A 24,772-nucleotide genomic window follows, 5' to 3' on the forward strand; every position below is an offset into this window, starting at 1 on the left:
GAGAGGAGGTTAACATGGGGCCCTGCAAAAGCTGTGTCCCATGCCCCCCAAAGAACATGGTATAAACCTCAGGCAGGGATGCTGGTGTGGGATGACCAGGAGCCCAACTTGGGTTATTCCCATCAGGGTGAAGAGGGAAGAGCTCAGGAGAGTAGGGGCCAGGGTAATGGGTGGTTGTGGGGGTGTATCTCTATCTGGCCTCAGTGGAGACCTAGCCGGAACCATCAAAGTGGACGGGCACCGGCGGGATCCCTTCACAGGCAATGATGATAAATGCTTGATGCCTACTGGTATTGTAGGTAGGGGTGGGGCGACGGCCTGTCAGACTACACTCTGTGATCCTCATTTTTTGTTTGCTCCTGTGGCAGTTGTTCTGCCCATTTCTGCAGTCGATACTTGGCTCCTGGCAGATGGCCTGGACAACTGCAAGGGTCTCGTGCACAAAGGTGTTGAAGTTCCTGTTTAAAAGATTCCGGTCGCTCATCATCTGGTTGCAGTAGTTGTGGCCTAAGTCCCTGGGGTTGGTGTCCATGTGCCTCTGCTGGAAATTCTGAGCTGCAGGAGGCTGGGCCCCAACCAGCACCAGTACCATCAGCAGTGAGAACAGGACAAGGCACTTGAGAGCCATGGTGTAGTTGCTTCCCGGAGGCAGCACCTGGGAAAGAGAGGAGGAAAAGCCACCCATTAGGAAAAGGACCCCACTTCCACCGCTGGGCTCCTTGGTTACAGGTACCCCTTAGATCAGCAAGAAAGTCACCCTCTTCCTGAGACCTGCCAAGTTATCAGACACTATTGTTCTCAAGAGCATTTTCTCCTGCTTGCAAGAGAAACTCCAACCTCCCCTCTGTGGGTGAGCGCCCAAGTGCCAAACACTAGCAGTCTTGTCTGTGACCACTGAGGTGTTTTGATGTCAAGTACCTATGTACCCCGAGCTCAACCGCCTCATTAGAAGATCCTCCCAAATAAACCATGAACTGCCATGATTCTCAGGATCAGGCTGACAGGCCCTGCTGTCCTCCAACTCAAAGGACAGTCAACCCAGTGCCTGAAAGAAGAATTTTTTTGTGTTCTTCAGAGAGATGCTGTCCTCTCCAATCTCGGGGCTGCTCCTTCCCCAGCCCTAGGGGTCTCTTTGAGCTGACAAGCTCTACCTGGCACCTGCTCAGCCTGGCCCAAGCTGTCTCAATACTGGCCTATCCCCTCCTTCTCCTGCCTCTCCACCCTCAAGCAGAAGCAGTTTCAGAGACCACCTGGTGGGCACTCACCTGGGTGTCTAGCTTGATCTCTGGGAGAGAGTGGAAGCCAGTTTCTGCAATTCCAGGGTCCCTGGGGTTCAGATCTTATAGAGAGTACAAAAGGGTGTGGCTTCCAAGAAGAGAAGAGTGGGCGGAGCATCAGAAATTGAGTCTACAGAGAGAGGAGGACAATGTGAGAAGGGGGAAGTTTGTCCATGTTTCCCTTTGCTGGGAGGGGCCTCTCACAATGTGGAGTAACTGTTTGCAGGTTCACCAGGAGGAACAAGAAGTTCCTTTAACACTGATGCCTGAACCTTAACCTAGTCTTGGTTTTCATTTGGAGGCCATTTTTAATATTCCTTGGAGGTTAACAAAGGGCATGCACCTGGTGACCCCAGGCCAGGGAGCAAATGAAAGCCCCTTTCACTTTTCCAGAGTCCTGGAGAGCTTGGCCTGGAATCCTCATCTCCCCATAGCAGTTTTTGGGAGACAGAAGGCATGGGCAGGAGAGGTGTGCAGCTGTGCCCAGTCAGAAACTTCCCCCTTCTGGAGAACAAGGGGGAGTGTCTGAACCAGGAAGTGAAGAAGCCTGTATTTGGGGGCCCAATGGGCCTCCCCAGTGCTGGCCACTTCCTGTACACCCATCACCCCCACTCCAGAGGGATGAAAAGTATTGTGTGGCAGGTATATCTACAGTGACAATTTGTCCTGTGGTTAAGTATTAAGAAAAGGAACTAAAGATGGAACAACATCCCTGCCCCCAAACCCTTTTGGAAAAAAAAATGCATAGCATCATTTTTCTTCCTAGAAAGAGATTGCCTTGTTGGATGACAGTGTTGCTATTTCTGGAGTGAGAATTATAAAAAGGATCCTCCATGCTCTGAATTTCAACAGTGTCAGCTCAAATTCTGTTGTAGCACCTTAAGAGCTGGGCACATTACAGAACTTTATTTCCCTGTACATCAGTGTCCTCAACTCTAAGAAGGCATGTTCATAGGAACCTCTTAGATTTATTATTAGGACAAAATACGGTAAGGCACAGAAGAGGTTTAAGTAGTGTTTAAACCACCCGTAAACATTAGGTCTGATTTGGTTGGGCCTGGAGTCCAGGAACCAGACTCCAAGGCATCTTGGTCTTCAGTCCTTGTCTCGGCAATGGAAGAATTCAATGTGGAGTCCAGAATGGCAGAAGACAAAGATTTATTTTCATGTAAGGAGAAGGACAGGAGAGCACTCTGAGGAGAGAGGGGTCCTGCTGGCTGGCTACGCGGTGACATGAAACAGGGGCTCGTATGTTTTAAAATTATAATGGAGGGGGTAGAGTTGGGTGGATTATCTAATTTTCAAGACAGGTTTTTCTCTTATTGGTTTTGACCATTCCTCATCTATTGGGGCTTAGGTCTCCTTGGCTGGGTGAGCCTGGTTCCTGGAGTGCGCCAACCATGTTCCTCCTAGCCAACACGGGTGTTTGCTCCTGGGTGGGCCAAGACGTGGGGATTGCCATTTCCTGAGGTCCCCTTCACTGCAGGGTGTCTGTTTCTTGGAAAGCGCCAACAGTGCTGATCAGGTCCAACACAGGTGTTTGCTCTGAAGCTGGGCTGACAATGAGCACAGGTTTCCCTTTTCCAACTTGGCACTGACAGGGGTATTAGTCTGCTAGTGCAGTGCAGAGCCTGTTCTGCAGGACACAGAGATGGACTCTTTCCTGCCTGACCCACATAGTAGGTAGTTACAGTGAGATAGGTATATAAGCAAGCAACATATAGAGCTTGCTTGGTGACTCTTGACCTAATGTTTACTAGACACAGAGGAAAACATTCCTTATCCCTTTGACCCAAAAAACTTTGTGATACTGATGTTGGGGAGCATTCTGGACACCCGTCTCCTTCACAGGATATCTCCAGATCTCTCTGAGATCTCTGCTGAGGGACACGTTTCATGAATTCCATTTCACATGAGCCTGGTGATGGTGTTCTGCACTCCACACTTCTTTGCTGACAAAATGGTCCTTTTCGTCCCCTTTTCCTGTGGGAACCACTCTGTTCAACTGAAACAGGAAAGGGAAGGCCCTGATGTTTCTTCTAAGTGGAGGGCAGGCATTGTCCAGGGCATCTGATAGAGGATAAAAAAAAGATGTGGGTTTCTGTGGTGTTGAGTGTTGAGGACCCAATCCCCTTCAGGCTGGGATGTCCAGAGGTCTCTTGGTTTCACATATTTCAAGGGAGCCCACCCTTTCCTTCTATGCTTCCACTCCAAAGGAAGGAACAGTCCCCCAATCCTTCACCCAGGGGATAGCCCACTGCACCAATGCTCTGAGAGCTTATCACAGTGCAATAACTTCTGACACGACTGCAGTTGAAAGCAACAGCAGGTAGAAGAGGAAACAGTGGGTCTGAGGGATGTGGGAGCCTGGGGTCTGCATTCTCTGCCATAGCCACAGACCTTGGTTTCCTCCTCAGAAGAGCTAAGTAATTAAATCAGAGGCTTTAGTGAAGACTCAGGCTGAGAATGACACCCAACAGAAACAAGCCCTCAGTTGTAAAGCAAGTAAGACCTTGCTAAGAGCCCAGGAGTGGAGAGGAGGACACAGCAATGAAGGACATGTCTCCTCAAAGTCTGTTTCCTTTTGTTGGCCAAGGGGCCTGAAACCACAGGGCTTTCTGCTATCAAGGAGGGAATACTAAGTATCATTGAGAGAAAAGGGCTGAAGTTGGGAATTCAAGGCAAGTTTCAGAGCAAAGATTATTTGGGAGGGGGTTTTAATGATGAATAGTGTTTCATTATGGAGTTGGAAAGGGCAATTCAGACAGAATAAAATAAACCAGAAAGAGAAGTGAAGACACGTGACACTGAACTGTGTTTAGAAAACAGTAAGTCCCCATGTCATGGGAGGAATTGGGGAATCATTTAGACAGAGGTAGAAGTACCTTAAATGCCATGTGAAAGACATCAGTATGTAAAGGATAGACAGTTACCTTGAACTCAGAAAATGAAAGGTCACAAGCAATGGACAGGCTCTTCCTCCAGGGCGCCCATTGAGGGGGAGGCTGAGGCCAGTGCCTGTCCCAGATCAGACAACAACTTGGCAGCAGGAGTAGAAATCAGCTTCAGGGCACAACAGGGCTATGGGGGTGCTTCAGCTGTTCAAGGAAAGATCCCAGTAGAGGACAGCTCACTGCATGTGGGGTTTCCCCTGCCCACACATTGCAAGGCCACTCAGGGAACAACAAGCAAGGGGTTGACTTAATTGACGGGGGAAACCAGGAGTTCCTAAGGCCACAAGGGCTGCCTGTCTCCCTCTAGACAGTGTCCACAGTGTTCAAAATTCCCCCAAATAGGCCACTCATCCACGATTTGGCCACCCCACCAACAAAGGCCTGGAGCCGAAGGCAGCCAGCAAGCAGCGGGTGACCTTGAACTCCTGGGGCAGCAGGAGGTGCCAAGGGCAGCATGAGCTGCAGACTTGAAGGTCCAGATGAAACTGCAGCAGACACCGGACCCAATCACAATGCAGGCAGCAACGCTAGAAGATCCTGCGGGAAGATCCGCTTAACAGCCCTTGAAGACACCAGGCCTGGGGTCTTCTCAGGCAGTGACTGTGACAGGACCTGAGGCAGGTTCAGCTTCCCAATTGTTGCACAGTTCTTCAGCTTCTCTTTGGAGGTTGGTGCTTGAAGCCTCTTGCTTCTTATTCCACTTGTCTCTCTTTCTTCTTCCTTCTTTCAGGGCCAGGTATACAGTGCAGTGTTGGGAAGTCTCAAGATGTGGGTCAGGGGTAGTCAGGGAGTCAAGGGTCCTCAGGATGGCTCCTGTGCCCAAAAGATCCTCTTTCAGAGTCCCCGACCCTAGCTGATACCTGCTGATTGGAATATTTGATGGGGCAGCACACGAGGTTGGGGTGCCCACAGGCAGCAAATTTTGGCTCAGGCAGCTAACCCACCATGTTTCTCTGATAGCTCCTGGGGCTTAGGCATTCTTCAGAAATGCCATTCCTGCCCTGCAGTCCACACTGGCCTTTTCCAACTTGATTCTCTTAAATGGTATTTGTGGCCTTTTATTGAAATTTGGGGATTTTCTTCAAGCTCACCAGGTAATTATAGCAGGCAGCCTAGATTGTGTCAGGGAGACAAAAGTCCACCTGGCCTATGACCTGCCTGGTGCTCCTGGGAGCAGTGTGGCCTTCACTTGTTTGAGGGGGAAAAGAGGTAGAGCAGGAGCCAGAAAAGAGTGTGGAGCAGGAGAAGGAGAGAGCAATGTGGCCCACAAACATCATCTATTTACTTCAGAAACATTGCTGTCTTCCAGGCTACAAGGCTCCTCCGAGGATCTTGTTTCTACCTTGGCTGAGGCAGGTGCCAAATTCAACAGGAGGAAAGACCACCAGAAGTTTCAGAATGTTCCCCTGGCCCTTCAGGACACTGATGGAAACAGGACTTAGAGAGGATGAGACCTTTCCTGTCTCTCATCAATGCTCTTTCTGTGCCTTATTCCCGTTCTCTGGAGCGTTCTCACTTCCTCTGCTTTCCTGTCTCACTCACATGGTGCATAGATGCTTGTGACACCTGCCATTTCTCTCTGAAATATAACCTGCTGGCGGAGGCTGACAGTCCACCCCTTGGGCCATTCAGTCATGACCACTCAGCATAGAATTTCACAATCAGCTTCCAGGAGTCTTTTTTTGTGGCACAGAAGATAGGATTAGAGTCAGAACTGTGCTTACACTGGCTAGTGGGGTCTCTGCTTTGGTCCCCAACTCAGGGACCCCCTCACACCTGCAGCGCCCAGTCTCCTGGGTCTCCTGCAGTGACTGAATCCTCCAGGGCAGTGCCTGTTTGTCTCCTTTAAGGCTTGCCCTGATCTTCTCCCTCCCTCCCTGTACAGTTATCATTTTTACAAGAGAAATTTCAAGATCCATTATCTACAGAGTCACCTGGTGGACGAGGACTAATTCTAAGGAGGTTGCACATGGTGAGAGATACCCCAGTTCCTATGAAATGAGATAACTTAACAAATAATGCATGTGCCCACCCACTTGTGCAAATAGAATGTGACTAGCAGGTCCCATAGCAGCTGGCATTCTTAGAGCAAAAGAACACGTATGTGGGCTAGAGGATATATAGCTAGGAAAGGCATCAGACTACTCATTAGCATTAAAGTAAGTCCTCAGACAACATTGTAGGTGGGTTTTGGAAACTAACATTAAGCAGCAACAACACATCACAAAACCAGATCCCAAAATAATGTCATATATTTCAAAGCAGCAGGAATTTCCCCTCATAATTTCAAGGACAGGCCATTGATCAAAACAACATTATCCTGGGACTGCTCTACTTACTGTCTTAGTTGTATACTTGAATTAGTTCCATCACAGGGCCTCTCTGGTGGTGCAAGTGGTTAAGCATCAGCACTATAAAACAATTGGCAGCTATCGCGGCACGAGTTTTATCCCTGGTCAGAGAGATGACCCACATGGCACAGCCGACCTCTCCTGTCTCGCTGGTTGCTCCCCTCAGCAGTGTGTTTCCGTCAGTCTGCCTGTTGTGCTCCCCACTCTGTCTCTGGTGAATCCTCTCACTCCCCCCCCACTCCCACACACACCTCTGGCCTGTACCCTAGTTCTTGAATTCATAAATAAATGAATCTTAAAAAAAATTAGTTCCATCACAAAACAAAAGTATGTACACTCTAAAACTGCTTCCATTGATTATTTGATGCTAATACCTATCCTACTCACACTCTATAAAATTGAAAAGGGAAAACACTGCTTATTATATCTTCTGAAGTCAACATTACCTTATTCCAAAAAGCAAACAAAGACAGCATAAAAAAGAAAATGATAGACCAATACCTATGAATTTCCCAAGAGAGTTTCTCCAGAGACAGAGATGGTAGTTATGTTTGAAAGAGCAGGTTTATTACAAAAGGGACAGAAGAGCAAAGGACACTTGCATAGACACAAGCAGGCAGAAAGAGCTGCCCCCAAAGGGACAGGTTTGCTAAGAGAGACCTGCATGGTTGCCGGCAGGTGGCCTTGAGAGAGCTGCCTCCACTGAGCCAGCAAAGAGAAGCCCTGGCATGGTGCAGGTCATGGGCAGGCAGGAAGCTGCTGCCCTGTGGAGGGAGAGAGTTGGTGAAAAGAAGCACCTGCACAGTCCCAGGTGGGCAGAAGGACAGCTGCTCTTTTGTGGGGGCAGCGTTAGGTTTGATCTTCTTTTCGTAGGGAGGGGGTCTTCACACAGCCAAACTCCACGCGAGCGTGCTTACAACCCTCCTCTACAGTGTCCCCTTAGTAGGAGGGAAAATTGAGAATTGTTTGATTTGGGAAGAACAGTAAGATGAACTGAAGAATAAATCTGAGTAAAGGAAATACATGGAGAAACTCACCCCCCTTCCCTCCAATATCCCACCAGACAACAAAGGAACAAGAACCTCATTTCCACATCCAGGGATCCCAGCCCCTCTCACCTGCAGGGCTTCTCCTCACACAGATGCCCCCAGGGATAATGACTCACTTAGTTAATAAGAAAAACACAGTCACAATTTACAAATGATAAAGACAAAGACAGAACTCATTCCACTGGTTGAAGTTAGGGCCTTTCTCTACTCCTGTGGTCCTGTCTCTCTCCAGGGACAACTGTAAACAGGGTCAAGAGAAATGAAGAAGTGATGACAGCAGAGTCCAGTCTTCTCAGTGCCTGTAGAGAAGGGCTGCCAAGAAGGGAGCAGCATGACCACAGGCCCATAGGTTGGGTCTTGGGGAAGAGGCACAGGGGAGCTCAGGGAGCAGCCAGACCCCACAGCCCAGGGAAGGAGGGAGACACGGGAATTCCCTTCCAGGGGTCCCAGCAGCAAGAAGAGCTATGGCTGGGCAGCCGTGGCCCTGGCTGTGCTGAGACGAGCAGCGGGTTCAGGGACAGGGCAAGGGCCTGTTTGAGGCTCCAGAGGCTCCTATGTCAGAGGCAGGGGTGACCTCAGAGCAGGGATGGGCAGCGGGTAGCACATTCTCCCCAGTCTGGTGTCCTCCCCAGAGGCGACTGTTCAAGCAGCCTCCACCTGAGATGACCAACTGGGGCACTGCAGGCCGGGGCTGCCAGTTAGAGCAGGTGCACAAGCTGGAACCCACTTGCCCTCAACTAATGTTCTCACAGTCCCTTCTAACTCCTACATGTGATGTTTTACATTTTAAGAGGTTCCATTTTTCTTATTTAGTATAAGCTCACTAGAGAAAAAGGAAAGGAGAAATTTAGCACCATAACCCTACAGATTCCTCCTCCCTACCCTGAAGATGAGCAGGGTCCCCTGACATCCTGCTGTTCTTTATGCTACAGGAATTTTGTATCAGATACAAATAACTGTGTCAGATAACGGTGTGTCAGATAACTCCGCCGACAGTGTCCCAGATTATAGATTATTTAAAATTTTATTAAATTTTAATGATATGACATTGGTTTCCAATACCATATATGAGTCTCAGCATAGGGTCACCCCTCTTTAGATGTATGTTACCAACCACAGCCCCCACCAGGACACCCACAGTCCCACAGCTCCCTACAATCTAAAACAGGCCACACTTAAAATTTCACACTGGTATCTAAGAATCTGTAGGAAAAGATTCTTTTAGGTCACTGAAAAGGAGGGTCAAAAGAGCAGGCACTTGATTTCTCCCTGTGCTGCTCCCCAGAGCTCACGGATTCCGGCTCTCAGCTCTACCGGGAGGCATCACACAGACAGGCCCTGGTGGGGCAGCTTCAGGTTTCCAGGGTGTTTTATTGAAAGAAGCAGTGAGGAGGTTAACATGGGGCCACATATAACCATGCCCCCCCCCCAAACCACTTGGTACAAGCCTCAGGCAGGGATGCTGGTGTGGGATGGCCAGGAGCCCAACTTGGGTTATTCCCATCAGGGCAAAAAGGTTAGATCTAGGGAGAGAAGGTTTACAAGCATGAGCTCTGGGGCCACCTCTGTTCTAGCTTTGGTGGAGCCCTACACAGAATGGGCGTAGTGGATGGGTACGTACAGGTCCCCATCACAGGCAATAACAATGTGTTCCCTTTTGTCACTGGCCAGGTAGTCACAGTTGGGGTACAGCAGGAATATTCAGGAAACAACCTGTGATGTGCATGCTGGAGTAGCTCTCATGACACCTGGGCTCCCCATCATTGCAGATGACTTCTGCCTGGAAGCACACAGCCTGGACTTCCCGCCAGGCCTTGTGCACAAAGGTGTTTATCTCTGGGCAGCACCCCTGTGTCATATTCTGGAGCCTCATCATCTTGTTGCAGTAGTTGGGGTTGGTGGGGAAATCGTCCGGGTCCATGTGCTCCGCTGGAATGCTTCAACCAGAGACTCTATCACCAGGGAAGGCTGGGCCCTCCCCAACACCAGCAGCACCAGGACCAGCAGTGAGAACAGGAAAAAGAGCTTCAGAGCCATGGTGCCCGTGCTCCCCTGGATGCGCCCACCTGGGAAAGGGAGAGAGGAGGAAAAGCCGTCCCTTAGGAAAAGGATCCGGCTCCCACCGCTGGGCTCCCTAGTTAGTTTCCCCTTAGAACAGCAAGAAAGTCACCCTCTTCCTGAGATCTGCCAAGTTATCAGACACTAATCTGTTCTCAAAAGCATTTTAATCCTGTTTGCTAGAGACACTCCAGTCTCCCCTCTGTGGGTGAGCGCCAAAGTGACCAAACCTTGGCAGTCCTGTCTGTGACTACTGAGGTGTTTTTATGTCAAATACATGTGTACCCTGTGCTCAACCACCTCATTGGAGGATCCTCCCAAATAGACCATAAGCTGCCCAGAGCTCCCCAGAGCTTCCCTGACACTCAGGATCAGGCTGACAGGTCCTGCTGTCCTCCAGCTCAAGGACACTTAACCCAGTGCCTGACACTGGCCTCAGAGAGAGATGCCATGTGCTGCACAGAGATACGCTCACTTCCCTCAGCCTGAAGCTGCTCCTTCCCCAGCCCATGGGGTCTCTTTGCACCTGGCAAGCTCTACAGGGCACTCCTGGCTCTGCCTGGCCCAAGCTGTCTCAGTGCTGACCTCTCCCCTCCTGCTCCTGCCTCTCCACCCTCGAGCAGAAGCAGCTCCAGAGACCACCTGGTGGGCACTCACCTGGGCGTCTAGGTGTTCTCTGGATAGAGTGGAGGACAGTTTCTGCAATTCGGTGGTCCCTGGGGTTCAGACCTTATAGAGATACAAAAGGGAGTGGCTTTCAAGAAGAATTGAGTGGGAGGAGTGTCAGAAATTCAGTCCAAAGGAAAAAATGATCATGTGAGGTGTGGGGAGTGTGTGGGAGGATTAGTCCAGGCTACCCTCCCTGAGAGTATCCTGTTTTCATGTGAATATGATGTTTTCTGGTTCACCAGGAGTAACAGGTAAAATCATACAGCACTGATGCTTGAATCCTAACCATATCCTCCTCTTCCCATGGTGACCATTTTCAACAAATGTTCCTTGGAGGTTAACAAAGGGCATGTAACTTGTGATCTCAGTGGCAGGAGGGAGAGAAGGCTCTCTCTCTGCCCAGGATCCTGGAGCAGCTTGGACTGGAATCCACATATCCTAATAGTAGTTTTCCTAGAGACAGAGAGAGAGGTGTCCAGCTGTGCCCAGCAGAAAGCTTCCCTGTTCTGGAGAAGAAGGGGGAGTGCCTGAATCAGGAAGACAAAGAAGCCTCTATTTTGGCCAGAGTCTCCCTAGGCCTAGAAACTTCCTGCACACCCTTCAGCGCCATTCCAGGTGCTTGAAAATGACTGAAGTTCTAACTTACAGTGACAACTTTTCCTGTGGATAAGGATTATGTTAGGAACTAAAGATAGACCATAACCCCAATCACTTTTGAAGAAAAAAAAGAGAACATCCTATTAGTTTCCTTCTAAGAAAAGACCTGTTTTTTTGTTTGTTTTTGTTTTTTGCTGGGTGAAAGTTTTGAAACCTCAGAAATAAGAATTAAAAAACATCCATTATGTGCTCTGGTTTAGACAGTCTCAGTCAAAACTATCATGTCACACATAAGAGCAGGGAAAGTTGTAGAATTTAATTTCCCTGTCCCTTAGTTGTCTCAGCTCTAAGATGGGGATGTTCATATGAACCTCTTAGATTCGTTACTAAGACAAAATAAAGCAAGACGCGGTTTAGAGTAGTGCTTAGAAGCACCATGAATGTGAACTCTGTGATTGTTGACATTGGGGTTTGGGGCGAAAGCTCCCTAAGAAGTGAGTTAAAAACAAAAGTGGGCTGTGCTTTCTGAGATGCTGTCTATACAGGCACCACAAGACTTGCTTTGCTTAAAACCTGAGCTGAATTTGCCAAGTTTTTGAGCTCCAAAAGAAGAATGATATATGCGGGGAAGAACACAACTCTTTATAGGGAGTTTTAAAAATTATTTTGCATTGAATTACGCAAAATCAATAAAGTCAATATTATATTTGGACATGGGCATGGGGTCCAGAAGACATGGTAGAATAAATTTTAGCTTCATGCTCCTGCTCTGCCCACAATTCCATGCTCTATTGTGGGTCTGCTAATCCTAAGCAGTCTATTTGGCCACCATTCTTACCTGCAGTTCTGCACTCCTAAACAAGGTCAGAACTGCCTGGTTAATCAGTCACAGGAGCCAAGTCTTACAAGGTGCCTTTCAATCAACCAAGAGCTTTGAAAGGTCCATGCAGCAGGCTGCAAAAGCCTACCCAGAAGCCCACCTGGGGGGCAGGAATGTGGATACCTGCCTGGAGGACTCAGAAGATGAGCCTCCCCCCTCCCCCTAGGAGTCTCTTCTCAGACAAAGAACCTCTACCTGCCCTACAAACTTTTCCCGCCTTACGAGCCCAACTACCCACCTGACCTCTCCTCACCCTATAAAACCCTGCTTCCCCCTAACAACGTGCGCGGCTTCACTGACCCCCACCTTGGGTGCGTGAGGTCCGCCCGGGGCGCAATAAACTTTCCCTCCCTTTGAGAAATGTAGCCTGGCTCTCCTTTTTTTTACCACGCCGAACCTTTCATCTTGGAGGAAAAAAGAAAAAAATAAGATTATTAATATTGGCCCTAAGAGTGGGAGGAGCCATGACACTATAGGATTTTGAAACCTTGTCAGTGGAGAATTGGAGTCCCCGGTTTTACTAGTAATGTTGTAGAGCAACCCCGATACAAAACGGGGTGCCTGACTGTGGGTCCTCACCCGCGCGCTTAAAAGGACTTATCAATGCTCTACTGCAGGCACACGTGAAAGGTTAATAAAAGGTTTATTTACAAAGGGAAGGGGAAATGAGGAAATGTACAGCTCTGGGAGAAAAGTGGGAGACAAAGTTTTAAATGAGTCCTACCCGATCCGCCGATCAGGAATCCCAAAATGGCGCTCTCAGAGTTGGCCGCCAGCCAGGAGCGGTGAAGCCAGGAGGCGAGCGATCGCGAGCCAGCGAGAGCAAGGCCCACGTGTTTGGTTTTTATATCCAACCTGGCTGCCCAACTCCACCCTCAGGTCCCAGCCACCCTCCCTTTGGTGGTGATGGGATTTGTCTTTACCAATGTCTTGATGGCTTTAGTCTGGAGTGGGGGTGGGGTCCACAAAGCCTGTATGGGATTAACTCAGGACATCACTTCCCCCTAACAATTCTCCCCTTTCACTTTTTGCCACCATTTCCATGGTGATGAAGATCAAACATATGGATGCTGGGATACAGTCTCAGATGAAAGTTTTCCAGGGTTCCAGTCTGAAAGAAAACGAATCCCTCCAGGTAGTGTCCATTGTGGAAAGCAAAAGTCCTTCATTTCTGGAAAAACAGTTTATCAGTCCCAGCCGAAAGAAAACATCTGGAAGCATTAGCCAGAACAAGACAGCAGATATGTCAAAATCACAGGAAAAAAAAGTTAAAATGGTTCAACTTATGCAAAAATGAATTTTCTCAACCTTGATCCCAAACTTTAACAGCATAGCAAAAGTTTGCAAATTAAGTCTACTTTTAAACCATTTTGCCTATTTTTGCATAAAATCACAGGGCAGAATAACTAAGCAGCAATTTTAGCTGGCTTTGTTGAAATACTTTATATAGGATCAGAGCGAACCATTGGCATCCGGTCGATGTAGGCTTCAGGTACAAACTTAGTCTCATCAGACTCCACCTGGGCTTTCCTTTTCTTGAGGGTACCAGGGACTTTTCGTTGGCTGGGTTGTCCAGTCCTGCCAATGGAGGCAAGCTTCCTCACCTTCTTTGGAGGTCTCTGGAACCCTACGAACAAAGCAAACAGGTTCTCCTCTTTTTGGTTCAGCTCTGTTTCAACTTTCTGGAGGAGCTCCACACAAAGCCACACAATGAAACTTATGTCCAATTTTTTTCAGTTTAAACAAAATCCCCATGGAAGTTATGCAAAAACAGACTCTGAGATAAGAAGTAAAAGATTACTACCACTATTTTTATGCTGTGTTGGTATCAAGGGGAGAGAAAATGCAAACACAAGTTAGCTTTGTTGGGGAAAAAAAATTACAACTTTGCTGCAGATCCTGGTCACCAAAACAAGAGAACTTTGTGGATTTAGAACAAAATGCAAAAAAAAAAAAGCATGAGTATTATGTCAAGGAAAACTTAGTATATATGAGGTGTATTTCCAAGTCTATTCAGTCCTTAGTAGAAAAGTTTTACTCTCAACAGTTCCATCAATAGGAATCTGTTGAGACCTTTTCTCCCTATATTTTCAGAAACAATTCCCGTAGATATTAAACAATTGAAGTATACAATATTACAAGGTGACAATCATCATTGACAATTTACATCCATATCAGGTCAAGGTGTTATTACCTGATTTCCCAAGTGACAATGCTTCCCTTCTAGTTTTACTCTACTAGTTGAGCCAAATAGAACAAATTCATCTAATGCCTTTCCCAGGAGGAAAGGGAGAAACTTTGTGGAGTGCGTGGATTTTTGGGTATGGCTGGGTTTTGCAGGATTTGGATTCCTAACTTTGGATTAATAGCAAAACCCTTGTATGATGCTCTCAAAGGCCTGGATTCTGAACCTTTGTCTTGGACCTCAGAATGTCAAAAGGCCTTTGAAGAAATAAAAGTAAAGTTAATTTCAGCACCAGCATTAGGGCTTCCAGATCTTAGGAAGCCATTCAAACTTTATGTACATGAGAGACAGGGTGTTGGCCTTGGAGTACTAATCCAATTGTTGGGACCAGAAATGCAGCCCGTTGCAGTAATAACATTCTTCCCTGAGAAACAGGCAGGTACCCCCTTTATTAGCTGTTAACAAGTCCAGAGCCCGCCGGTTTTGGAGAGTGACCTGTGCCAGGGAGGTGAGCTGTCTTTTTAATGATGTTGAAGACACATAGGTTTTTTCTAAAGAGGTATCAATTTGTTCATAAAATTCCTGGGCAGAAATCAGGCTGTGTCCCAGGGCCCCACCTGCCATAGTTGCAGCTGCTATCGATGATGCCAGGCTGATTCCAACCATGATTGGAAGAAAGGCTGCCCACTTAGTCTGATGTGGTGAGAATAACCAACCTAGCTCAGACTGTCTGTACAGAGCTAACTGTGGGACCACGAGGACTTGGATACGTGGGCCTGGAGTAGCAGAATTAATGCACTGAGAGACAGCCATTGCACCAGAAAAAGTTTCCCTTTTCTGTTGTTCGGAGCACAGAAGTAACCGAAATGTTAGAAGCAGGGGTAGCTGTGATTGGAGTCCCATAGGGTGAAAGAGAGTTGGGGAGTCTGGCAAGCAGCGTCTGTTATCTTGGTCGTAGTTGTATTGAGATTCATTGGAACTGCCGCCAGTAGAGGCCTCTGAAGGGAAGCACAGAGGAAACAAGAGGAGGTTAGTCCCAAAAGAGTCATTTAGGAAGGTTATAGCGTTTTGGATTATATGAATCCAGGTTGAGGATGTCTCAGTCTTTTCTGATGGTGTTAGCTGATTTTATAGGATTTATTCTGAATGGAGGATGTCCTGGGAGACTTGGACGTGGCATTTTGTGTCGGGACATATTCCCTTGAGATGGACAGTGTTGCCACTGGGTAGGAATGCCAGCCAGTGCACACTGCGGCTTGGACTCCCTGTACCCAACGTTGGTCCCAAGGATCTGAAATAGCATAGCTAACTTGATTCATATTGAAGCCTGTATTATGACGGACCAGAGAGAACATTTGGCCTTTGTCTGGAAGGTGCACTGTGCATGACTGGTAAGGGCACCCCCCCATATTTTCTATAGGTATTTTTGCAGTGATCTAAGGTTTGATGGTAAAGAAACAAAACAAGGTGTTCATAGGATTATTGATTGATGAAAGAGTTAGGGTGAGAGTGACAGGTGCTGTGCATCTGGCCTGTGGGCACTCCGTAGTACCCACCTAGTGGGTGGTCTCAGTGGATCCTGAGACAAGGTCTCCCTAACTTTGAATTTCCATCCACAGGACACTGAGCTAGGGGAGATTTTGACAAGAAATGCACATCCTAGTAGGACCCAGGTTATGACATACATACTATTTGTCTTCAGGGGCACATTTGACCCATGATAGATGGTGCCAGGAGGGGTGTCCCAGAAGTTTTCCCGCTGTAGGCGTGGTGAGAATGACCGTGTGTTGGCCGGTCCACCGAGGCTGCAGTGGCTTTAGCTGAAGCGATTTGAGCAGGCCTTGGTCTCCTGGATGCAGTGGTGGGGAAGGTTGGTTGAGGAGGTCGAGATCCGAGGCAGGACTGGGTAAGTACTGGTCTACGTGTTCCTGGAGCAGTTGTCTGATTGATGGTAACAGTGGCCTAGGCAGCCCTCCGCTGACCGCGCGCACCTTCTCAAGAGCTGTCAGTCTACAAACACAGGAGGCATCTGACAAAGGAGAGTCAGTCTGGAGGTCTGCATTTCTTCCAGGATTTTAGGATACGAATGAATGGCAGAAGGTGGCCAGAGACAGGCAGGAGAGTGGCTGGGTTGAGAGAATTAGACTGAGTGAGACTCACCAGAGGGTTTTCAATAAAGAGCATATAGAAATACTGTAAACGGGAAGGAGTAAGAGTGGAGAGCAAGCGGGGAGACAGGATGTCCTGAAGGCAGTGCGAGGAATGTACTTGGACAGGTCTTCCCAGAGTAAGTTTGAGGGGTTTCCGGGTGAGTTGGGCTGCCGCTGCCAGAGCTCTAAGGCAGGGTTGCCAGCCCCTGACAGTGGAATCCATCTGCTTGGAGAGATAAGCGACAGGACGCAGAGCTGGGCCCAGAGGCTGGGAAAGGACACCTGCCGCCATACCCCGACGTTCAGCTGTGAACAGGAGCAAAGGCTTTTCTGGATCAGGAAGGGTAAGGACAGGTGCCTTTGGAAGGATATGTGTGAATAAAAGGAAGGCCCTGCAGACTCCCCGGGGGATTGGAGACGTCCTTCAGGGAGACTCTTGCTGCATCATATAGTGGCTTGGCTAAGGAAGCAAAATTAGGGATCCAGTGTCAGAAGAATTCAACCAAACCTAGGAAAGAAAGGATTTGTTCTGCTGATTCAGGGGAGGGAAGGTCCCGGATTGTCTGCTTGTGGTCCACCGTTAGCTGTTTGGAGGAAGGAGTTAGTCAAAGACCCAGATAGATGACTGTGGGAACTGAAAGTTGTGCTTTGGATGGGGAGGCAGTATCCTTTGGAGCACAGGAAGCTGAGGAGTTGTGCAGTGTGTTGCTGAGTCAGTGGCAGAGAAGGACGGCAGAGGAGGAGGTCAGCAACACACTGGAGGAGAGTGCTGGGTGGAGTATGACATGTCGAGAGATCACTGGCTAATGCCTGACCAAACAGATGAGGGCTGTCCCGGGAACCCTAAGGCAGGACTATCCAGGCCAGTTGCTGGGAGGTGTGTGTCCGGATTTTCCCAAGTAAAAGCGAATAGTAAGTAACATTGAGGATCCAGAGGGATGGTAAAAAAGGCATTTTTGAGGTCAAGCACAGAGAAGTGGGGTAGAAGATGGTATATAAGACAGAAGGGTGTAGGGGTTTGGCACTACAGGATGGATAGGCACCACCACTTCGTTAATGAGGTGAAGGTCTTGAACTAAGGGATAAGAACCATCAGGCTTTTTAATGGAAAGAATGGGAGTATTACAGGGCGAGTTGATAGGAGTAAGGAGTCCCTTTCCCAGGAGTCGTTGGCTGATGGGTTTGAGACCTGACGGTGAGAGGGAAATTGGAAACTGGGGGTGAGAGGGAAAAGAAGAGGGATCCTTAAGGCGAATGAGGACTGGGGTATGATGGGTGGCAACAATTAGGATAGAGATATTCCAGAACATGGGGTTGACAGTGGAAGGAGACAGCGGGTAGTCCTGAGAAGGATTAGGAGATGTTTGGAGTCGTGGGAGGATGAGAGCAGCGCTAGGGTGTTGGAACCATGAGAGAGTAGCCCTGAGTTTGGTCAGAAGATTATGACCCAGGAGTGGTGTGGGGCAAGAAGGCATGACTAGGAAAGAGCGGACCAGTGGTCCTGAGCCGAGAAGGAAGGCCGTCAACTCCCGTAACCAAGACCTGAGAAGGATAAACTTGACCGGAATAGGAGGGGAGGACAGAGAAGGTAGACCCTGTGTCAACCAGAAAGGAGATGTACTTACCTGCTACCTTGACCGTTACCCTGGGCTCCTCAAAGGTTATCGGAGTTGATAAGTCTGGGCCTCTTCAGTCCTCAGCCGCCAAACCCAAGACCGCCTGTGGCAAGAGTTGCAGGGACTGGAAGCACTGGCCCACCACAGCCAGGCGTGGAGGGACGGTCACTTTTCCAATGACCCTGGACGTTGCAGATGAGGCACGGTCCTGGCGGAGGGCGGGGGTTGGGGCATTGTCTGGACCAGTGGCCTTCTTGGCCACATTTGAAGCAGGCTTCGGCGGCGGTAGGTTGGTTGGGGCCCTTGGGGCCCATTGTCGTCCTCTGTTGGGCAGCAGGCACTGCGGTCGTTGGGGGAGCAGGGCCTGGCGGTCTCAAGGCAGCTACTGGGGCCTGAGCTTGAAGCTCAGCCTTCTGGTGACTGCGGAGTTCCCTCTCTGCCCTGTCCCGTTCCTCTCGGTTGTTAAATACTGTAAAGGCCATTTTCAGCAGATTCTGGATAGGGGTTTGAGGACCATCCTCAGCCTTTGGAAGTCAGGAGGGTTTTTTGAGGAAGACTGGGTAATCTCTCTGAGCTTATGAAAATTTATAGGTTTAGGCGCTGCCGGTTGGAGACCAGCTAGGGGACAGGTCAGAGGTCAGGGTGGAAGAGAAGATAACATGTAATTATGACATGTATGGTCATAGGCTTGGATAAGATAATGAAATTTTTTTTTTTTTTTTTTTTTTTTAGGTGTAGGTAGTGGGATAGTTTGTGAAAGAGCCAAGACGTTTTTCAAGTTGGGAGAGATAAGACAGAGAAATGAACATGGACTCTAACTTTTTCTTTAGTTCCCACCCACTTCTCTGAGGGGAGGGAGAAGAGGATCAGCAGGGAGAGGGTGTGGCAGCTAGGAGGTGAAAAGAAAGGGGAGGGAGGGCCTGGATTGGGGAGCTGGAGGAGGTGAAGACTGATAATTTAGAGGATTAGAGAATGTAGAAGAGGGGTCTGGAGAGGGCAAAGAGAGAGAGGAGTCTCGAGACTTAGAAAGTACGGCAGGTTTTTTGGAGGGAGGGAAGGGGCGGGGCACAAGAGAAAGACAGCCTGGCCCTAAGGATCTCTGACCATGTTCCATTGCGGTGACGAATTGTTTAGGTCTGTAAGGACGGAGAAGTCAAAAGTGCCATGTTTGGGCCAGTGGGAGCCATTGTCCAAGTGATACTGAGGCCATGCAGTGTTGCGGTAAAAGGCGAGACGCTTAGGGCGTTAGACGAGACGCTTAGGGCGTTATCTGGCCTAAGTCCCAACGGACCGAGGTTTGAGAGAAGGCATCCCAGTGGTGTGGCCACGCTTAGGGCGTTATCTGGCCTAAGTCCCAACGGACCGAGGTTTGAGAGAAGGCATCCCAGTGGTGTGGCCGGGCTTGGCTTGGAATTTGTGGACCTCATGACTAAATCGGCTCCTTTTCCCAACCGACAGGGGGCACAGTGTCAGAAACGGAGCGTCCCACGAGCCTGACCTGGCCTACAGGGGGCACAGCCCCGGATTGCGGCGTCCCCCGGTCCGGTTCTGGCCAACAGGCAGGGGGCAAATAAGCGAGGGGGAGGTCTCCACCGCTCGGTTGTTGCCTAGGCAGGGCACCTAGTCTGGACGGGCGTCCCCAAATCCAGGCCTAGGTGTAACGGGGGTAGGCTGACGTGGGCCCACGGTTTACAGGACAGCCGACCAAAACAGGAGGTTAGGAAAGGAGCCGAATAGCCAGAGGCGAGGGCCTCCCAGGAAGGAGGGTCGGGCAGTGACTTACCCCAAGGATTAAGGCCGGTGGTGGGTGTGAGGTGTCTGCAATGGAGAGGAGAGGTCCCAGGGATGAGAAGGCGGCCCCGGCGCCAGGGGACACGGCCTTCCCGGGTTTGCGGCACCAAGATGAAAGGTTCGGCGCGGTAAAAAAAAAAAAAAAAAGGAGAGCCAGGCTACATTTCTCAAATGGAGGGAAAGTTTATTGCGCCCCGGGCGGACCTCACGCACCCAAGGTGGGGGTCAGTGAAGCCGCGCACGTTGTTAGGGGGAAGCAGGGTTTTATAGGGTGAGGAGAGGTCAGGTGGGTAGTTGGGCTCGTAGGGCGGAAAAAGTTTGTAGGGCAGGTAGAGGTTCTTTGTCTGAGAAGAGACTCCTAGGGGGAGGGGGGAGGCTCATCTTCTGAGTCCTCCAGGCAGGTATCCACATTCCTGCCCCCCAGGTGGGCTTCTGGGTAGGCTTTTGCATTGTGGCCTGCTGCATGGACCTTTCAAGCTTAAAGCTGAATCACCCTGGAAAGGCTGTGCATCCTGACTGGGAACACCCAGGGGTCCCAAGGACAAATGTATGACAGGGGACCCCAGAAGCCTTTAAGTGGAAAGCCTTGTTGATAAGATGGAAACTTTGGCTGGGGATCTGGGGCTTGACCTCAATTAGAATACCTAGTCACCAAGCAGGTGAGAAGTGCCTGGAGGGCAGACTCACAACCCCTGTTGCTGTAGATGACAGCACCTTTTCTACTTTCACCCTTTCCTTTCCTTTTTGTCCCCCTTCCCCTCACAGCTGATGCTACATGATTATTTTTTTAATTTTTTAAATTTATATATATTTTACATCATTGTTCATTTTTAAACAATGTTTGCTTCCCCCCCAGCTGTAGTCCCCATAGAATTTCCTTCCCCAATGCACCTGTGCACCATCACCTCAGTAACATGTTCCCCTCCCTCCCTCCCTCCCTCCCTCCCTCCCTCCCTCCCTCCCTCCCTCCCTCCCTCAGATCCCTCTCCCTCCTCCTCTCCTGCAGGACGTCTCTGGTTTATCATTGTCTGTTTTTGTTTTGTATTGTTATTATTTTTTCCCCCATGTCTGATTATTCTGTCAATAAAAAGGCCAGGATCTTGCTCTTCAGCAGTATCCTGCACCCTACAGCTTGCTCCATAACTCCCGTTTGTCAGTGCGGTGTTGTCAACGCAACACTCTATTAAGGTTTTGCCTGTTGCTTAGTCTTTAGTAGTATTCATATATTTTTTAAAGGATTCTTCATGTTTTACTTAAGAAAGCTGAACCATTGTACAATTCTCAGTACTGTTTTGGATACAAACAACTTCTTCTGCAATATAGAACAAAGGGAGGTATTTCTTAACAACAATTTATAGAAATAGATACAAATCATCTTTTCTGTTAATAACATTGTTGATGAGAGCCCATACAGGCCTCACAGCCAGGAGCCAGGGAACCTGAGATAAGCTGATGCTGACAACAGTAAAGAATTCCAGCAGACCTGCCTCAGGCATAAACGACTCCACCAGACCCCCTCTGGTAGGCACCAAAAAATTCCAGAGGTAGCCTGACCCTATAAAGACCTGCTCTCCCTTTTTCAGGGCCCCACTCTCAGGCTGCAGGGAGTCGTCCTTCATAGACTTTCAATAAAGCCAGCTTCAGTCTGATACTCTTGGCCTCCTTTCTTTTCTAACAACTGTCACCCCATTTTTCCTTCCAGAGTTGGCTGGAGGTCATTTTTACTTTGCTCCACCAGTGTCCTATTTCTAATTGTGTTTCTGCACTTTTCCGCAATATCCATGCAAAGAGGATGGAATAGCTTCATCTAATTGTGCAGAATTTAGCTTGGATCGTCAGAGGTAGTGCTGGTGAAGGCAGGATCCAGAGCCAGGGCTAGGTTTTTCATCAGGTGCAATTTGCTTTAGGTCTCTTGGAATATTTTGTGCCATCCTTATTTGTCCTCTTAGGAAATAACTCAATGTCTGACTCATCAAATATCAGGCCTTGGTTAAAAGGTCTGGAGGCTGGACAGCCCAAAAGTGTGTAACTGTAACAGGGTGGTCCTCAGGAAAGGGGAAGGTTTCAGGTTTCCTGCCCCACCCAAGGGAGGGTGGAGCTAAACAGGGAGAGAAGAAGCTGCAGAGGAGACTGAGGAAGGAAGGAAGCGGGATGGAGAGCCAGAAGGAGACCTGGAGGAGGCACATGGAGCTGAGAGACGCGTGAAGAAACTGCGATTGAGTTTTGGTCATGGACTGGTTGACACAGATGTGGGTGAGAGACCCGTATGGAGGTGATAATGGCGGTTTTTGTCTTGATTTTGGTTTTGTTCTTTTCCTTCCAGATTTGTCTGGTTGTTTGTGATCCTTTTCTGTGGCTCCTCACTGGAAGATGCTTTAGACTTGTGGTAGGCTTTGGGGCCTTGTTCTGGGCCAATCCTGCTTGGGTGGACTTTTACCCACGAGGGGACGGGTAACTTTGGGTGCTTGATTTAGAAACTATGTTCTTTGCCTTTCCTGTATTGTTTCCTAATTGTATTAAAGTTCCTTTTCATTAAAACCTCATATGTTTTGTGTTGATGCGACAGGTGGCAGAAACTATTTAGAGCAGGCAGGTTTGTGGGGTCTGAGGTACCCCTCTCCCTGCCCTGTAACAGATTCTGAAGAAACCCTGAGAAACCTAACATGCTCTAACCAATCTTCTTCCTTTCAAAGTTTAGGAGACGTGAAATAACATCTAGAATCACGCATATGCTGGCAGTATTTTTTTTTTTTTTTTTTTTTTTACTATTCTTTCTGCTTCTCTCGGCTTCTGCTTCTCTGCTTCTGCTCTGCTTCTCAGTATTTTTTTTTTTTTTATACAGAAAAGGATCAGAAACAACCAGACAAATCTGGAAGGAAAAGAGCAAAATCAAAATCAAGACAAAACTGCCATTGTCACTTCCCCACGGGTCTCACCCACATCTGTGTCACCCAGTCCACGACCAAAGGGCAAGTGTAGTTTCTTCACGTGTCTCTGGACTCCATGTGACTCCTCCAGGTCTCCTGGCTCTCCATCCTGCTTCCTTCCTTCCTCAGTCTCCTCTGCAGCTTCTTCTCTCCCTGATCAGCTTCACCCTCCCTTGGGTGGGGCAGGGAACCTGGAACCTCCCCCTTTCCTGGGGACCACCCTGTTACACAACCAGCAGACTGGGTGTCTGGCAAGGGCCCATTTCCCAGTTCCCAGACTTATAGCTTTCAAGGGACACCATCAACCCTGTTATTCATTCCTATCTCCTAAGATGTCCCATTTCTTTTTCTGTCCATTCCCACCTAACACTGAACAGGGCAAAGTGGGAAAGAAAGGATTTCTAACACCTGAGCACTTGTTTACCCACCAGGCACATGTTTCACCTTCCTAGCTTGGCACTGATGTGAGTGTGGCCCACCTTGCCATCCAAACTTCTTCTCCAGACACAGATGGCCCTGGTTCCTGCCTCTACTTGGCCTCCAGACACCCTCGTGGGAGCTTGTATTATCATGTGCCTCAACTGTTCTGTGTCTTTGCCTTGATTATTCTTTGCTTTGGCTATTCTGCCTCTCAGTGTACAGAAACAGGGAAAGTTGATAAGGATTTGGTTGCTTGAAGCTTCTTCATCCTTCTTACTCCATTCTTCTTCCTTCTCTTTTCTTTCTTTAGAGGTCAAGTACACAGTGCAAGTTGTTTGGGAGTCAGTGTCTGGGAGTCTCAATATGGGTCTGGAAGAGTCAGGGAGTCAAGGAACCTCAAGATGGCTCAGCATTGCCCACCCTTGTTGATACTTTCTGTTTGTACCACTTATTTTGGCAGAGCCTGAGGGAGGGACTGCCCAAAGGTAGCAACTTTTGGCTCAGGCAGGGAAAGCCACCACATTTCTCCAATGCTCCTATGGCTTTGACATGAGTAGGAAATGCCAATCTTGCCATGTAGTCCACACTGCAGGCCCCAGACTCAAGGTTCCCAGTTGCCAGGGACGGCACCCTGCTGGCAGGAGCACAGCACAATGGATGGAGAAATGCCTCTGGGATGCTCAACCAAAGGGCTGCCTCTGATACACTGGCTGACCTGCTAGAGCTTTGGAATAACAATGCCTTCCCTCATTGTAATCTGGATCTCTTTAATCATGTTTCTCACTTCCCCAGAAACACCAATCCTTAATCCTTCTCTCCTTTTCTGTTTCTGCCACAAACTACACTTTTTTCTTTAAGTCATTTTGCTCTTTATTCCAGTCACATTTAAATCAGCAGAACCTGCTCCATGACAACATGGAAAAATAAGGTTCCCTAAAGCTTGGAGAGAGAAGTACCACAGGCACACAAAGATAGCTGCACCCATCTCAAAACAGCATCCCCACAGTTTGAGAATGGGGAGGGACAAAGGGTGCCCAGTGCTAGGAAATGCCTTCCTAAGCTGGTAAGCAGATCACTTGTAACACAGACATAAATGGAGTAGGGTGACACTTCTGCAGAAGTACAGACACTTCTTATTAGGTTTCTACAAATCTCTTCTGTGATAAATGGTACCTGAAATAGATTCCACAAAACCCATAACTAGACATTCTTAGGTCGAAAAAATAAATAGGCACAAGCCAAACCGACATAACATGACTTAAATGGTGCCATGTTAGGGTTTCCAAAAGGGCCCGAGAGCAAGAAAGATTTTTCAGACAGAAGAGTCTCATTGTTTCCTTCAACAAGATTAGGCAGCTCCATCGCCACTGCACCTGCCCTTCGTTGCTCCAAATCCTCAGATTTTTCCATGAAAACTTTTGTCTTCTCCTGTGCTTTCTTTAACTGGTAGATCACTTCTCGCCCTCTTATTCAGCTGTGTCAGTGTAAGGACTGCTGCCCACATCTTCTGCAGGCTGCACTGTTTCCCTGATTCAGCACTTGGCTTGGTGCACCCCTAAATGCATCCAACCCAAAGATAGCAACACCTTACATGGTTTCTGGGCCTGGAGGGCCTCCTATGTCTTTGCATGAGCTATTCCCTTCACCAAGAACTCTTCCCTTCTTGCATGGCCTGTCTACCTACACTGTTGTTTTAGCACTTTATTTCCCCCAGGTGAGCTGGAAAATAAGACCTGGGTGAGACTGTGAGCTATTATTGAGTAGCAGAGGATACGCTGTACTCAAAATACGTGCATGAGGGAAAGTGTAGGTGTCAGAGACTGTGCTCTCTCTCTCCAGTTCAGCTCA

General features: G+C 48.6%; 1 protein-coding gene across 1 annotated transcript in view; it reads right to left on the reverse strand.

Annotated features, from left to right (window-relative positions):
* Positions 1 to 211: 211 nt before the first annotated feature.
* The window catches only part of LOC311175326 (ribonuclease pancreatic-like), a gene marked incomplete at both ends in the record, with an annotated part of 32,398 nt that continues 7,837 nt past the window's right edge, over positions 212 to 24,772 (reverse strand). Inside the window, one exon of the mRNA XM_084240219.1 lies at positions 212 to 655. Coding sequence (XP_084096345.1) covers positions 212 to 655 — 444 coding nt within the window. The remainder of the gene's footprint in view (positions 656 to 24,772) is intronic.

Source organism: Talpa europaea (assembly GCF_964194135.1).
Source record: "Talpa europaea genome assembly, chromosome: 8".
Lineage (NCBI taxonomy): Eukaryota > Metazoa > Chordata > Mammalia > Eulipotyphla > Talpidae > Talpa > Talpa europaea.